The sequence below is a fragment of the Balearica regulorum genome, chromosome 8 (assembly GCF_011004875.1).
Source record: "Balearica regulorum gibbericeps isolate bBalReg1 chromosome 8, bBalReg1.pri, whole genome shotgun sequence".
Lineage (NCBI taxonomy): Eukaryota > Metazoa > Chordata > Aves > Gruiformes > Gruidae > Balearica > Balearica regulorum.
In genome coordinates this window covers 6,070,318-6,086,527 of record NC_046191.1, presented here as the reverse complement: position 1 = coordinate 6,086,527, position 16,210 = coordinate 6,070,318, and the positions used below count along the sequence as shown (strand labels likewise).

Here is a 16,210-nt window from a genome sequence, read left to right as displayed (position 1 = left end):
ACACATTTAAGCTTTAAAATACTCAAGAGGTTTTGGGTCCAGCGGCTTGTCAGATGATGGACATAGCTAGTGCAGAAACCACTTCAGAGACTGATATTAAACGAGTGATCCAGCTGAATGTAGTTTATACACCTCTTGCTCTTCTGTTCAAACCCAGTAAAAGCCATCGGAACTAAATAATGAGAGATATTATGTACAAAACGGGCTGCTGGAGTCAATAAAATCTCAGGGCAAAACCATAGCTGTCCACAGAGAGAGTACTCCTTGGTGAACGTGGCCAAAACAAACAAACAAACACCACTTTGTGGCGTTTCACACCCAAATTGAAGGCTTTCCCTGCTGGAGAGCAAGAACGAGCGGTCCCAAAGCCTCCAGCTGCCCCTGTAGCAGAACCACCAGAGAGGGATCTATGGCCAGCTGCAGGGCCACCCCCAAATAAGCCTAAGGACCCTGGTGAACGCTGCAGCCTTTGAAGATGCAGGACAAATATTTTCAATGCCTGTATTTACTGACTGGATTAGGTAGGAGTGCCTGAGCTGGTATATCAGCTAACACAACTAATTAGGCATTATACGAGGATGCAAATTAAGGCAAAGATAAACAGCAGGAGGTTTCTCCCGTGTTTTACGCGTGGCGGTAGCAGGAACGCCCTCCCATCTGCACATCCTCATGCCGGCTTGCCGCAGCCCCTTATCAGCTCGGCACCTGCCTCTGCTGCGCCCCGTGGCCCGTGCTAAGGGAAAACGAGGTCTGCCAGGCCCTTGGGAATGGCGTCTCTAGGGATTTAGACAACGTGGGCACCTTATTCCTGCAGCGGTGCGCCCCTAACGCCTCCTTAGTGGCTCTTTGGTGGCTCCATCATGGGTGGCAGCTCGTGGTGCTTGCCGGGGACAGCTGGGTACGGGGAGAGCGGCCCAGGTGCCAAATCGCCGATGGAGAGCTGAGACCTGGCGCAGGGTGTCGGCAGTCCCATCCCAGGCGTGAGGGCCCTGGCAGGGAGCCTGGGCTCCCCTTCGCTGGGCTCGGTGCCCCGGTGCACCCAAATTCACTCCTGACTTGGTGCTCTGGTATCAACCGCCTTGTCGCGATGGGGCAGAAAGCGCACGTGTGGGCACACACACACAAACACAGAGGTATTGAAAATGCTAACTTATTTCGCCTGATTATACAGTGAAATACACTGTTTTACATGGGATTTGCTACAGCAGCAAAACGTGGTGAAGGGTGAATCAAACAGCAGCATTTTTCCGTGCCGGCAGCGTTGATCAGGCACAGCATCCTTACCTGGGGGAGGCAATTACTGGAACAATCTCTCTTTCTCCGTTCCTCCTTTGTTCCTGTTCTTGCAGGGGCTGTAACTGTCTTTTCTATCTTCTTGTTTTCTCCACTGCGGTTTCACCGTGCATGGGATGTTTTACATATTTTGCACAGATATTCTGTCTTTATTCTGGAGAAGCCCTTTGCCCGTGCCCCATGATGTGTTGCAGCACCTTGTCCACCGGCAGGAAAGTTCTCAGAGAGGAGCAATGAAGTTTGGCCAAGGTGCTGCCAAGCAGACAGAGGTGCTGGCACTCTTCTGTGAGACAGGCACGCTCAGCACTGACAGCTTCTGCCCTGTTGCAAAATGTTTGTCGTGGGTTTGTGGCTGCCTGTAGGCCAGCGCTCTGGGGGAAGGGAGAAGATCGCAGCAGGTTATGGGGCTGGAGGACCAAAGGGCCAGAGCAACGTGTTGGCACCGAGCCACCTCTCTGCAGCCCTGTGCTCGCGAGAGCACACAGAGCTACGTGCAAATGCTGCCTTGAAGTGCTTCAGAAGCCATTTGACAATCAAATTTCAGTTAAATATAATATGTGAGCAGGTAATAAGCAGCAGAAGATGTCTCGTCGTCCTTTGATCAGGGAACTGGTGATGCACAGTGCCCGCATCACTCATGGATGGTAACGTGAGCGCTCAGCACCGGCGTATCTGCAACAGAGGAATCCAGATGTTCTCTCCTGGGATCCCCGGGGCCAAACTCTGTCCTGCCAAGGAGCGATGACCACTGCGTTTGGAGGAGGTGTGGGATTTGCTGTTGGGGATTGCATCCTGGGGGGTGAGGACCTTGTTGCATCCCGGGGGTGGTGGGGTGGTGTGTGAGACCATGATGGGGTGCTGGCCTTGGGGACACTCCTCAGTGTCTGCAGGCAGAAGGGGCAGCACATTTTCAGCTGGGCTGAGTGGCTACCAAGCACATACGAAGCAGATATGAATTACACGACGGGGATTTGCGTCAGCCCCTGCAGTCTGTGCAGATAAACCCTGAGCTGTTTTTGAACCAGCAAGGTGAGGAGCTGCAAGCAGCGCAGGAACAGCAGCTCAGGGTTCAGCTCCAGCGCAGATGTATCCGCAGAAACAGCTTTCTCTGTCAGTGATGCTCAGCTGTAGCTCAAGAGCAACACAATGGATCTGTGAGAGTGCACAGCGATAGCACGGAGCAGCACAACAGCTGTTAATAAAATCTAACCTCCACCTCTGTGATGAGGAATTGTGCCTGAATCCAGGTGCCAGTCATACAGACCATCCTCAACCTCAGATCAGAGCACCCTCCGCTTGTTTGACATCCAGGTATCCCCATGAGTGCTGCAGGGCAAAAAGACCCAGCTGGGATGGGGAAAAAAGGGGCGATACTGGCGTTTGACAGAGAGCTGAGGAGAACTGGCCACAGTGGCAGAGATCCCCCCCCCCTCCCTGTGCTGCAGCGTGGGTGTCCCACCCATAGGACAGCGGTGTCCCATCCGCGGGGTACTGATGTCCCACCCATGGGGTAGTGATGTCCACAGGGCAGAGGTGTCCCTGTCACAGGGTAGCGACGTCCACAGGGTGGTGATGTGATGTCCGCAGGGTGGTGATGTGATGTCCGCAGGGTGGTGATGTGATGTCCGCAGGGTGGTGATGTCCACAGGGTACCTCCCGTGGGCTCCGCAGCCCGGAGCTCTCTCCAGGTCCCCGGTACGTCTGTTCCCTGGCTCCCGCGGCCCGGGGGTGACGGGGCTCTGTGCCACCGGCCCCGCAGGAGCACGGGCAGTGCCACCGCTGCTCGCACCAACCCACCCGGGAAACCTCCAGCCCGACCGACCTTCCCTCCCCGGCACTCCCGAACCACGAGATTCCCCCCAGCGAGTCGCCTCCTTCGCAAGCAGAACACAGCGGCACGGTGCCTGCGGGGAGACTTCCGACTTCCTTTGCCTTTTTCTTCTTTTTAATCTCTTCCCCCCCCGCTCAGGACCGGGGCTGCGGGCCGGCACACGGGGAAGCGCCGCGCCCCGACGGGACGGGACGGGACGGGACGGGACCGGCGCTCCACGGAGCCACCCGGGCCGCCGGGCCGGGACCGATGGGCGCCCGGCAGCAGCTCACCCCGCCCGCCCCGCCCGCCCCAGCGCCGCCGCCCGCCCCCGGCCCCGCCCGCCCCACGGGCCGGGCTCCACGGGAGCCGCCGCTCGGCCGGAGCGGGGCTGGCGGCGGCGGGTGAGTACGGCGGCGGGTCCGGGGCTGGGGGGGGGGTGTGAGCGGGGGACACGGATCCCCCAAACCACCACCCCCCCCCCCCCCGCCCAGCTTGTGGCTTTGCCGGAGGGGAGAAGCGGCGGGGGCACCGGCCGCGGCGGGGACGGGTCCCCCGGGGGTGCCACCGGGTGACAGCCGTTTCCTTAGAGGGGACGTGGGGTTCAGGCATCGCCCCGTCGGGGCGGCCGAAGCGGCGGCTGGCCTTGCTGGGGGCACGGGGGCTGGGGGGGTACCGGTGCTTCGCTCCGTCAGGGCTCCCCTCCATCCCAACCTGCGTTTGGGAGGCTGACGCTGCCAGAGCTTCTCGGATGCTCTTGCCAAAACTTGATTATTACTATGGTTTAGATGGGTACTAACCCCCTAAATAATAATAATAATAATAATAATAATAATAATAATAATAATAATAGCAGCGGCAAACTTAGATAAAGGCAGGAAGGAATCTCCCTAATGACACGCTCGCACTTCGGCGCGTCTCTCCTCGGCATCCCTCTTGGCACATCTGCGCATGGTTCTGGTCTCCAGCCTGCACGGTGGAAGGACAGGCTGTAAGCACCGTGGAGGGACGGGGTGTGGAGGTGGATTTCTGCTGGATGGCGGTGGGAGAGATTCAAAACTCTTTTCCTTTCTTGTGTCGCTGGAAAAGAGTGTTTTTCTGAGTAATGCTTAGTAGACCCTATGAATCACCATCTGCAGAAGTTTATATGGGGGATGCTATTCTCAGCATCTTACTGGAACTATGTAAACTATTAACATTCATATCTGTTTGTCCATGCAACGTGCAAATCTATTTCCCTGGAAAGACTATTTCAGAGTAGGTCAAAGGAGGAGACGGGGCAGAACAAAATGTCTCGATGGGTGGAGACGGGTGTTTGGGAGCCGGCAATTGCCGTCTTGGGAGGGGCAGCCCCTCCGTGGAAGCCTGCACTGGAGATGCTTAGCAGGAGACCTGATGTGCGGGATGCTGAGCCCCAGGAGCGGAGCCGGGAGCCGGCTCGGGCAGCAGGACTCGGGTCCTGCCCCGGCCTCACACCTCACTTCCCGCCCCTGCTCCTTCGGCCTCTTTTTCCAGTAGTTGGTGCACTGAGGAAAACATCGTGGGTCTTTTAAAGAGGCTCAGGAGAGCCGTGCCAGCCCGAGAGGGGGTTTGGCAAGGGGACGGTGCGATGGCAATGTCACCCAGCGCGGAGCAGCCGCCCCCGCACACGCGCTGCGGGCGCACGTGCCGGGTAGGCTGGAAGAGCTTTTAGCGTTGTTCCCCATGCTGCGCTGGCTTTGTCAAGAGAGAAGAGTTTATTCTCTCGAGCTGTCAATCCGTCACCTCCCAGAGACTCCACCTTCCCTCCAGCCTGCCTCCCCCTCGCTGCCAGCGTTCCCAGATGTGCACAGCGCCAGGGGCTGCAATATTCCCCGTGCCCAGGAAGCGGAATCGCAGCATCTCCCAAACCTCACCAGGCTGACCCCAAAATGAGGAGAGCGTTGACTGCAGGAGCCGAACGTTTCAACTCTTGGTGCTGTTTCAATCCAGGCTTTCAGTGCAGCGCAACCTGTAATTGCCACACACTTGGCCTGAGAGTTTTGCTATACGGTTTTTAGGTTATGGACTTTTTTTTTTTTACAAATAATATTGGCTGAAAATCTTCCAGGAAAATGCAATGCTCTCAAAGGAGCTGGATTCATGGGTCAGTAGAGTCCTTGCACTCCCCTGAGCATCTACTGCTGCAAGGCAACATAAGCCCAGTTTTGTTGCTGCGTCCTGCTCATGTTCGGTGGTGAGTTGGAGGATGCTGATCCCTAACAGCATCTAACAGCATCTCTAACCAGTCTCTAACAGCCCCTTCTCCGTCTCAGCTCAGCCAAGCCCCTGCCATTCAGGAGGGAGCATCTAAACACGTCCCCTCGTTATTGGGGGAAGCCCTGCCTCCCCTCTGCCCAGAAACACAACCTCCTTCCCGACGGGTGACTGCGGCTGTTGGTGGGGAGCAACGGCCGCCGCCAGCCCGGGCAGCGATTTGGGCTCGTGACCGCGGGACGAGAGCTGGAGCGAGTTGTCGGGGCTCCCTGTCCTGCAGCCTTCCTGCAGGTTTCCTAAATCCCGCTTCTCATCAGATTTCTTCATTAAACGTAGATTAGATCAGACGATGTTTCTTTCACTACGAAGTAATTCGGCTTTCCATTTAGTGGGCCCATCTGATAAATAATGGCTTGAAATAACGTAATTCCACCCGCCCGTGATCACACCGAGTCTGTGCTGGACTCCTGCTCCCTCCTTAGCCCTGCTTGGCAGATCTCAGGGTACAATCTGAGTCCCCGCTGTAGGAGGAGAGCCCTGCCTGGAGGCACGGAGACCAAAGCCACCAGATTTTCTTCAGTGTACTGACATACAGGCCAAGTGATGAAGGCAGAGGAGGGGGCCAAGCGTGGGTCACCCAGCTCTCCATCCACCTCTGCGCTTGAGCCCCATCCATCTCCGTCCTGGACAGCCCCCAACGTGCAGGCTCTCCACTGGCACTGCCACCACGAGAAACCCTTGCAGAGGCATCACCCAAGGCTGATTCTGTAAGGTGATGCTGGTGCTTAATTCCCACATGGTCCAAAACTTTTTGTGCATCAGGAAGTGGGAGCTGAAGCTGCATCTTCTTGCTGGGCAGTGAGCAAGGCCAGAGGGGACGTGGTGGGACCTCTCCGCCTCCCCGGTTGCTGGTGCTGTTTGGTTAGTTGGGGGCTGGGGAATCCCCAAGCCCAGAGAGCAGATGCTTGTTGTTTGCTGGAGAAAGCAGGGGGGGAGTGAGAGCCCCAGAGATCAGAAACCAGGTCCTCCCTCCCCAAATGTTCCACCCAGCAGGAACATGTGGCACTGCCTCATCTCTTTGGTTGTCAAACCAACCCCAAATCACCCTGATAGGGACGGTGAAGGTGATAACACCTGTGGGATCGATCGTGCCAGGGAGCTGAGAAGGTGTGCGCTGGAGCTGACCCAGGGGAGCAAGATTTGATGTGCAAAAGCACGTTTGGATGAAGATTGAACAGACTGTTCCAGCGTCAGGCTATTTACCCCACCTTCAAAATAAACTGAAGTCCCTCTGTGCTTCTGGAGTGTCTTGAAATGGGACTTCATAGTTGGGTCAGCAAGATCCTCATAGATCTCTGTAGTCTGTTGCCTCAAGCCCCCTGACCAGCATAGCAGAAACACCTACTTCAGCAGGAGGTCATACCATCTCCAAGGGTTTAGCTTCTATCCAGCACATTCCTGACTTGTAACGGAGATACGGAGTGATTCCCACTCCCTTCCTCGCTCCGAGATTGGCTGTGGTGGGCTCCATCAGTCACGGGAGTGTTCTTTGGGGTCTGCGCTCACTCGGCGTCTTGGGTGCCATCCCTAGATGAGGTACCCTGGGTTGCCAGCATCCAAGGATTGATTATTCCCTGAAATAGCAGCTCTATGACTTTCAGAGATGGCACTCGGCCCTTTTCCCTGAGAAAGCAAGAAGCAGCGCAGCCCCGAATCTCCTGGGCTTTCAAGCAGTGATGCCAGACACCGTCACTGCAGGACTGATTTACCTCCTGTTTCAGAGGAGAAAACATGTGCACTGATAATTCAGAAATGATGACGTCTTAAATTTATGTCCCTCTCCCTAACCTCTTCCATAAGCCTTGCTTTGGTCAGAAACCCAGCTGGTGTTCCTCTGAGCTTGGGACGGAGTCTGAGATAAAACCCAAAGACAAGAGCTCTGGAAGTCCCTGGAGCTGCCTCCAGAGCTGCCCTGGCTGGGGTTTCCATCCTGCCTCCATGGGAGCGCTGGGTCATTGCTTGAGGATGGTTTTACGAGGCTGTTGGGCCATTTATGGGTCCAAACTGGTGGCTGACTTCACTCTGCACAAGGGCTTCCCATCTGAGATGGTGCAAATGCCCCTTCTGATGGTCAATAATCAGTAGCTGAAGAGTGTGCAACCCCCAGAGAGGTCCTAGCTCAGCAATTTTCTCCTCTGGTATGTCTTCTTCCATGACCTTGTCCCTCTCAAACCCGTTCCCTTTCCTGTCTTGCAGCACGTGGACTCTCTCATGCCCTGTCTCACCCTTCTCGCCTCCTAAAACCTCCTTCTGAAGGATGGCAGCCGCCTCTTTCCGCTACGGCATGACCATCACCGGGGCCGTGCTGCTGGTGACGGGAACGCTGTGCTTTGCCTGGTGGAGCGACGGGGAGGTGGGCACACCGGCCAGCAGCGGGGCTCGCCTCCTGCCTCCCCGGGAAGCCGAGGTGGTTCCCAGCTCCTCCTCCAACGCCCTGCTCCGCTCCGTCAGCTTCTTCTGCTGCGGCATCGGTGGCATCCTCCTCCTCTTCGGGCTCCTCTGGTCCGTGAAAGCCAACGCCAGGGTGGTCTCCCGCCGCTACCAGTACCATTTCCCCAGGGACCTGCAGTACTTCACCGCGGAACCTCCGGAGAAGTGGAACTGCAGGTGGGTGCCGCGTCCCCACGCAGCGCTTGGGTGGGAAGAAGTCGAGGGTGGGTTTGACTGTCCTGGCTCAATGAACAGTAACGTTGCCGCGCTGCCGGCCGCTGCTCAGACCCCGCTCTGTGCTCTCCTCCTGCTCCACGAGCTCTTGCTCATCAGTGTCATCCGTCGCCGGAGCCCCCGCACCCTCCCCTCCCTGCAGGCACCCTCCGTGCCCACGCTGGCTGCTCCCGCGGCCGGCTCAGCCGCAGACGTCTCTCCTTGCCCCGCGGGGCCATCACCGGCTGAGGCAGACATCTCCTTAGCAGAGCCACCGAGCAGAAGACCGTGTTGGTTTTCAGGCAGGAGAGCCTGGATTTGGGGGTTTTGGGGGGGGTCATCCAGACCTCCAGCTGTTGAAACCTTCCCCGGTGCCACAGGTCTGCAGTGCTCTGGAAGGGTGATGGGTTTGTGCCGTCTCCAAAGGAAGCAAAATCTAGGTTAAAAGGGAGTTAAAAGAAAAAAAGAAGGAAAATAATCCTCGGATTGGGATTGAGATAGGAGTGCGGGTGGAGGGTCCCTCTATGAAGCCTGTTTTGGGGTGCGGGAAGACCCCTCACCACCCCCCCAAAATCACGGCTGCTTGTCAGGTTCCCACACTCTTCCTGTGTGAGCCTGAGGTTCATTCCCACTTCTTCTTTTAAAAGTTTTTTGATCAAAAGGAGGATTTTTTTTTCACAGAGACTGCTGTGGAAGCCGAGCCAGCCAGCCCTTCCCAGCGCTGTTTGATGGGGTCACGGCAAAGATCTTGGCTCCAGTGTAAATTGGGCTCTGGGGAAAAGCAGCACTAAAAGAAACTCTGAAGAACATAAAACCATAAAAATTCAGTCGGGGCAGGAGGCACGTTCCTGGTTCTCTGGGGGTTTCGGTGCCCGTCTGAGTATCTGGGGGTGAGATTGTAAGCTGCTCTGGGCAGTCGCGGGGGGGGGGGGTGTTTCCTCTCCCCATGGAGGGTTTTGCTGTGTCCCCCACGGGGAATGTCCCCTTCCCTGAGGTCCCGGCTCCCGTGCCGATCGGGAAGGCATTGCCCCAGCATCGCTCGTGCTGCAGCAGCTCCTGCAGCCCCGGCTGCGATGACATTCGCACAGCAAAGCCCTCCAAAGCAGAAAACGCCCCTCCGCACCGGGTTGGCAGCGTGACGTCCTGTACTGGGAGAAATCGCCCGCTCTGCATTTCCAAGGCAGCGTTCCTTTGCAAGCTGAGGCTCTTTGGGAAAAGCCATGGTGTGGATGCCCAGGGCAGTAGGTCCGGGACAGGAGGCCGATGAATTTGGGACGGAGGCATCCCTGCAGAGCATCACAGCTTTCCCTCTGGACCAGCAGCCTCCCCGAGTGTGCCAGCTGGGCTTTCATTTGCAAAAGCAAGCGGACGGTGGGTTGCTTTCAAAGCCTTCCCATCTTTTGGGCAGCACCGTTTCAAAGGTTTCCAAGCGGGGCCATGCACAGGGCAAAGGTTGAGCAGAGGTTTTCCCTGTACACAAGCCGTGTTTGCTCAGCAAAGTGCTGCTGGAAGTGGCACCAGGCTTGGCCGGTGCGCAGAGGACTCCGGCGGGCACGAGGGTGGGGTGTGACCGCATTGAACCGGGATGCCTGGCTCTCACCCGCCCGCTTGAGCCGAACCGCTCAGTCGGCTGCCGGCAGCCTCTGTGCTCTGGGGGGTGACTCTGGGGTTTGGCAGATGACGAGGGTGCTCTCCCGCCCGTGGGAAGCAGATGTCTCGAGAGCCAGCACGTCTGCTGCTTTGTGGTCAGCCGCACCTGCAGTTGTAGGTCTCAACATCGGCGGTGGCAGCTCTTCCAGGCTGCCTTGCCAGGCTGCCCTTCCTCTTCCTGGGCGAGGGGTTAATTAACTCAGTGGGAATGGGGTGACATTGCTTTGTTGCAAGGTCTGATGGACGGCGCCCTTCCTCCCGCGTGGCTCCCCACCCTCTGGGGACACGGCCTTCCAGCACATGCATGTCCGCCCTGCTCAGGGATGCTCCAGCTGATGGGGTTGATGGGGTGCTGGGATGCTCCGGTTGACCCGGCGCTAGGATGCACTGGTTGATGGAGCACAGGAGTGCTCCAGCTGATGTGTGCTGGGGTGCTCCACTTGACCGGGCACTGGGATGCTGTGTTTGATGGGGCACTGGGATGCTCTGGTTGATGAGTACTGGGATGCTCCAGGTGACGGGGCACTGGGATGCTCCATTTGACGGGGGGTGCTGCTGGGTTTCTTCTTCTTCTCTCGCAGTACCTGGGACTCCAGTGCCATCCCCACCTACGAAGAAGCCCTGACCTGCAGACCTGCCCATGGCACCCCAGCCTACATCCAGCCCCCGGGGAGGAAGGAGGAGCTCACGCCGCCCCTGTACCGCTACTTGGAGGAGGACGAGAGCTGGCAAGGCGGTCGCCGACGCAGCTCCTCTGACAGCGCCTTGTTCCGCCCCAGCCTGTCCTGGCTGGAGACCCAGCACCTTGGGGAGCCGCAGGCAACGCCTCCCCCCAGCTACGAAAACATCAGCATCCGGGGCGTCTGAGCTGGTGGGGGGGGTCTGGGACTCTGTGGGTGGCTGCCCGGTCCCTCGGCTTTGAGCCGAGCCCCTTCCTTTGCTGGGGTGAGAGGAGGGTGGGCGAGGAGGGGGAAGGCAGGGGGGTCCGTCTCTCTTTCTGAGCGATCGGCTGTCAGGATTGTGGGTACCGTGGGCGATGCGTTCGGAGCGGCGGGGGGGAAGTGGCATGTTTGAAAGCCTTCGTATTTTTAATAAAACCGCTGCTGGTTACAGATGTTCTGTATTTCCTTCGCTCACCAACCCTGGGGAGCTCGTATCAGGCCAGGGGCTGCCCACTCAAGGCAAGAGCTATGTAATTAAAAACCGCAGCAAAGAGCGAGCAATCTGGCCATAGAAAAACCAGCTCCGTGCCGCCCCGTTTGCTCCTCTGCCATTTCAATGCCCTTCCAGCCGTATCTCCATCCCTCCCACCTTGCTTTCCCCGCATACCGACTCCCACGCCTCACTTCATTTGGTTTAGAGATGTTCAGTGGCTCGCGCGTGCGTTCGGGGCAGCCACGTGCACTTGGCATTTCAAGCAGCATCCTATAAAAAGACACCCTGAGGGGCTGGCCCCCCTCCCTGCCCACCACGGACAGGCTTGCACCCTTACCCAGAGGAAACGCCAACTTCATCGGGGGCTGCCGCTGGTTGCTCCATCCCCCCGAAATAACAGGCTGCCCTGGGCCCCCTGCAGACCCGCAGGGCTGCAGAACGGCTGTGGAGCCACAGCCAAATATAACAGATTATTTTTCATACAATATATTGTTTTTCATAAGCCAGGTACACGCTTTCCCACGTGGGCAGGCAAGCAAGGGAACAAACTGAAGGCTAATTAAAGCCCCTGCTAGTGCCTGGCTGTCGGATGTGCGGTGGGAAGGGGACACATTTTAACACCCCTGCTCCATCGCAAGCTAACACAGGGCACACGGACGCTATGTCCTCACTCCCCCGGGTGGACCGACCCTGCTCCATCCTTCCCTGGATTTAGCCCCCCCGCGTCGCAGCCCGGTTGCTGCCCCACCGAGGGCACCCACCCGGAGCGAGGTGGGGGCTATTCCAATCCAAAAAGACCCCGGAGCGCTCCCTCCTCTCCTGCTGCAGCCCTTGAAAACATGCTGCGTCCTGGCATCCCCCTTATTTTGGGGCTCTGCCAGCTCTAATTTACAGCCAAGACCAGCTCCAGCCCCCAGGGCTGGGAAAGTCCCGGTCGGGACCGGCCGCTCTCTGGGTCCCCATCTGGGTCCCCATCTCTGCCGCCGTGCCCCCCTCGCCCTCCCCGTCCCTTCCCCAGACGTGGGGTCCGGCCGCGCGTGCCCGCAGGGAAGGTTACCCGGACACGTGCCGGGCGGCTTCACTGGAGTGTGAACGGCGGGTCGGTGTTTGCATTCATTACAAACCCGTTAAAAACTGGCTGGCTCAGCCCTGGGCAGGACCAGGCTCAACGTGCAGCTGATCCTCAGCCCCTGGCAGCCTCCAGAGAGAGGAACCACTCCTCGCCTTACCCCGGAGGTGTGCTCGGCAGGCAGCAGCCGCAGGGAAACGGGTTCCCGGCATCTCTCCTCCCCTGCCTCTCCCACCCGGCATCCATGGCCGAGGAGAAGACCTTTCGCTATGGGTTCATCATGCTGGGATTCTTCCTGGTGATGACGGGAATGTTCATCATGAGCGTGGAAAAGCCCCAGATCTACATCACCTTCTGCGCCCTGGGCGTCCTCCTCGTAGCCGTGGGCATCATCTGGAGCATGTGCCAGTGCTACCCAAAGGTAGGGGCCGTCCCGCCGCTGCGTGCCTCGGGGGGGCTCGAGGGCTCAACCGAGTTTGGGGTGCTGTGGATGTGTAGCCTTGGGCTGTGCCTCGGTTTCCCCATCAGTGGGGTGGGGTAGCGGCAGATCCTGAGGGAAAGCCGGCTGGGGTGATCCGGAGGGGGGGAGTGTTGGTTTGGGACGCTCGCGCCCTGCTACACCTCCCCGCTGATGCCTGCAGGATGTGGCCCCGCTCCCTCGCCCCACTGTACCCCTGCATCTCCCCGAGCCTGGGGCTTTGCTGTCAGGCGGCAGTGGGGAAAAAGCTCAAAAGTAAATCAGCTCGTCTTCATCTCTCCCATGCACACACCCCCCCCAAACCAGTCCCCTCCCTGCACCCACAGGAGCTGGGGGCTTGGCGGGCTCCCAGGACTTCAAAGAAGGGGCTGTCGTGGCCACGGAGGTCCGGAGGGGCCTGTCCCCCCCCCCCAAGCGCAGCCCTCCCCTGCCCGTCTCCTTGGCAGAGGGCACCGCCGGCACGGCAGGGCGGCCACGCGTCCCTGCCCCAGGAAACGGAGCTGGCAGAAAGGGCTTTTTGTCCCAAGGAGACGCTGGCTGTGGCGCTGATATCGGTGGTGCAGGATGGCGGTCGACAGCTTGGCTGCACCCCAAAATGTGAGGCGGTGCATGGGACCTTGGGACCTGGCACCAGCTGGGACCCCCGGGACCGGCAGGGTCCCTCGGGACCGGGGTGAAGCTGATCCCAGTCCCCCCCAAAGCCGAGCTCAGCCCTGGTGAGGAGGGAGATTTGGCTTTGTTACCGTGCTCGGGGCTCAAGGACGGGGCACCCTCGGTGCTGTCCCTGGCCACGGACCTCCACGAACCCTGGGACCCACCCTGGGCTCGCAATACGCGTGACCCCACTGGGGACAAGGTGCTGAGAGCGGGGCCGTGCTGGGTTTGCGCAACCTCTTATTGATTCCCCCAAAAACACCGTTTCCGAGCAAGACATCCAAATGCGCTGGGAAAAGACCAAAAACCCAGCTGAGGGGACGTTCCGTCCTTTCTGCCACTAGCGAGGGCCGAGGGTCCCCGTGATGCTCAGCGCAGCCCCCCCCCCCCCCCCGGCTCTGCGTTTCTTTTCCCCCCAGATAACTTTCATCCCTGTGGATCTCGAGACCGAGCGGTTCCTGGACCACAAACCCATCGTGCTGTCCGAGAGGGACACCCGGTAGGTCCCAGCGCCCGGCCCCAGCACCGTGAGCCGCTGTTTTTCTTTTGGCAGGTGTTTTCATCTGTACACACGGTTATCTGCGTGCCCCCGGGGACAAGGGCAGGGTCTGGGCGCACTGGCACCAGGGACAACTACACCTATTGCAGCAAAAAATGACAAGCAGGGGCTGGGGTGGGGGAGGCAAGGGCTGGCTGAGCCCCCCCCCCGGGGTTGGAGCCTGAGTGATGCTGAGGGATGCAAAGCATCCAGCTGTGCTCCTGCGGACATCCCCCTTGCAAGGACCCGCTGGCTCTGCTGCTGGTGTGGGCAGCAGTGTGGCCTCAGTGGCCTCTAAAGCACCTGATAAAGTCCTACATGGGTGTCCTTGGGCATCTCCGGGCTCCGTGGGGGTCCAAATCCTGCTCAGTAACCTGCTCCTCCCTCGCCCTCAGCTCGCAGGCACCTTGCCCCGGCCAGGAGGCCACCAGCACCTACGAGAAGAGCCTGCCGTCCTACGAGCAGATCCAGAAGCAGGAGATGGGCTCGGCGCTGCTCCCACCCACGGCCCAGCCCAGACCCCGCAGCTGCTCCCAGCCGGCCGTGCAGGCGAAAGCAGAGGTTCACCAGGAGCTGGGGGGTGCTGGAGATCCCCCCCGAGAGCCGGCGCCTGGGCTGGAGATGGCGGTGGGCAGCTGGTACATGATGCCCGTGGGGCCGGGGTGGCACCGGTGGGATGGGGGATGAAACTGGGGAGGGGGGGGTCAGACTCCCAGTGTGGGGGGAAGGAGAGGAGGCAGAGGGGTCTTTGCTGCTTGCACAGCACCAACCCCCGGATCTCCGGCCCCGCTGGAGCCCGGACAGTGTCTCAGCCCGTGCGGTCTCAGTACCAAATTATTTACCAAGGTGAAATCAGGAAGAAATCTGGATTGTCTTTGGTTGTGATTTGCATTTTGCTTTTATTTAATTTTATAAATATAAAAGATGTCCCTTACCAGAATAAATCCCAAGTCCCTGGTCAGACTTTGATAGAAACAAGACGCTCAGTACATGGCCCTCAAACCACGACGCCCATGCTTTGGTCCAGGAGATCCCAAAAGCACTTTGCAGGTGACGAGGGTCACCGTGCAGCCTCGGGGCATAGGACTCGGGCACCCCCTCTGCCAAAAGGCAGCTACAGCTGGGACAGGGCACTCTGCTTTCTCCCGGGGACGCAGGCACAGCGTGCGAGGGCAGCCACTGCTTTGTGCCGTGGGCAGGAGAAGGAGCCTGGCAGGCCGGGTGTCCCCGTACAGGCAGGCACCGGGGGCTGAGACAGGGGAGACAGGGCCCTCCTGGGGCACCCCAGCCACCCAGCCAGGGGACTGGTGATGCTGAGCAACGCCGAGCCCAGCGCCGGGTCCAGGAGCCACCAGCTCCGGGGGGAAACCCCGGCTCCATCGCAGCTGTGTTTAGTGTAACCATTGCCTCGCAGCCCTCAGCCCTCTCTGTTCCCGCAGCCCCCCCGGGCCGGCCCCAGGGGACGCGCCGCTGGCATCCCTCCTGGAGGACATGGACACGCCGTCGCTGGAGGGCTCCGTGCCCGGCAGCCCCGTGCCCCGGGGCCGACCCCCCCCGCCATCTGCTGCCTGCTCCAGCTGCACCCCGACCAGCTCCCCGGCGGGGGGACAGCACCCCGGTTCCCCCTGCAAAGGCAGCGGGGAGGTGGATGACCTGTATTATGGGCTCCGAGAAGGGCTGGATGGGCTGCTCGAGGATAGCGACCGCCTTTTTGAGCCTGAAAACTGATTTCCTGGAGAGAATGGCCACTTGGCACGGACCCATCTCGTGGAGGGGATGCAAAAGTCACAGCCTGGAAGAGAGGGGCTGGGGCTGCCCCCCCAAAAGCACAATGACTGCAGCGAGGACGAGCCCCCAGGCTCCTGCTTGTCCCCCATGCCGTGCTGCGCCTCTCGTGCCCACCCAGCCACATGGGAAGCCGCCATCCTGCAAAACCCAAGGGGAGCATCACCATCTCCTGAGCCTCACGTTTCCACAGCGCGGGGGAGAGCCAGCAGCAAGGCCCCCCCTTTGGGTGGGCACAGATAAGCGTGAATGCTGGGCTGGGCAGGATCTGGGCTAAATAATGTCCTTAGGGAGGGGGAGGATTAGCTTTGCTGCTTGAAACAGGATCAGCGTTTAGGTAGGTAAAGATGTATTCACCCCAGGTAAGATTTACGAGGCAGAGATGTCCACAAAGCCTTTTCCCCACTCATCAAAGTTATCCTGGAATTAAAGTTACATCCTGAGACTCCGGCAGCAGGCAGCCTTCATGTCTCCAGGTTGGGAGAGGGGTGATGGAGGGGAGAGAGCGTGCTGTCCCCCATCTCCTGCGTGAGGACCAGCTTCCAGCGCCGACGGGGGCGGAGGGAGGAGGACTTGGCTGAGCAGAAACCCTGGTGATGGCTGTGGCTTCCCGAGGCCGCTCGAGGTGGTGGCTTGGGGCAACATTTTCTTTCTCCACTGGGTCGGTGTCAACAGCCACGGTGCTGTGGGGGGCTTTGCATGCCAGCGCCCGCCGTCCCCAAACTACCCCTGAATAATAAGTGCTCGTTTCAAGTCACATTGATGGAGCTAAGCCTGGTTCGTCGCCGCGACGGGGGCAATGCAGCGGGCTTTTGAGCAGCCTGTTTCCAACGTGAGGAG

General features: G+C 59.3%; 2 protein-coding genes across 2 annotated transcripts; both read left to right on the top strand.

Moving 5' to 3' along the window:
- The first annotated feature begins 3,435 nt into the window (after window positions 1-3,435).
- On the top strand, window positions 3,436-10,668 carry TMEM61 (transmembrane protein 61). Its single transcript, XM_075759322.1, has 3 exons — window positions 3,436-3,507; window positions 7,595-8,005; window positions 10,273-10,668. The coding sequence occupies exons 2-3, from the start codon at window positions 7,656-7,658 to the stop codon at window positions 10,556-10,558; spliced, it is 636 nt and encodes a 211-aa protein (XP_075615437.1). The 5' UTR covers window positions 3,436-3,507; window positions 7,595-7,655; the 3' UTR covers window positions 10,559-10,668.
- A 1,318-nt stretch (window positions 10,669-11,986) lies between these two features.
- On the top strand, window positions 11,987-15,813 carry BSND (barttin CLCNK type accessory subunit beta). Its single transcript, XM_075760594.1, has 4 exons — window positions 11,987-12,336; window positions 13,467-13,546; window positions 13,981-14,223; window positions 15,025-15,813. The coding sequence occupies exons 1-4, from the start codon at window positions 12,160-12,162 to the stop codon at window positions 15,311-15,313; spliced, it is 789 nt and encodes a 262-aa protein (XP_075616709.1). The 5' UTR covers window positions 11,987-12,159; the 3' UTR covers window positions 15,314-15,813.
- Window positions 15,814-16,210: the final 397 nt, after the last annotated feature.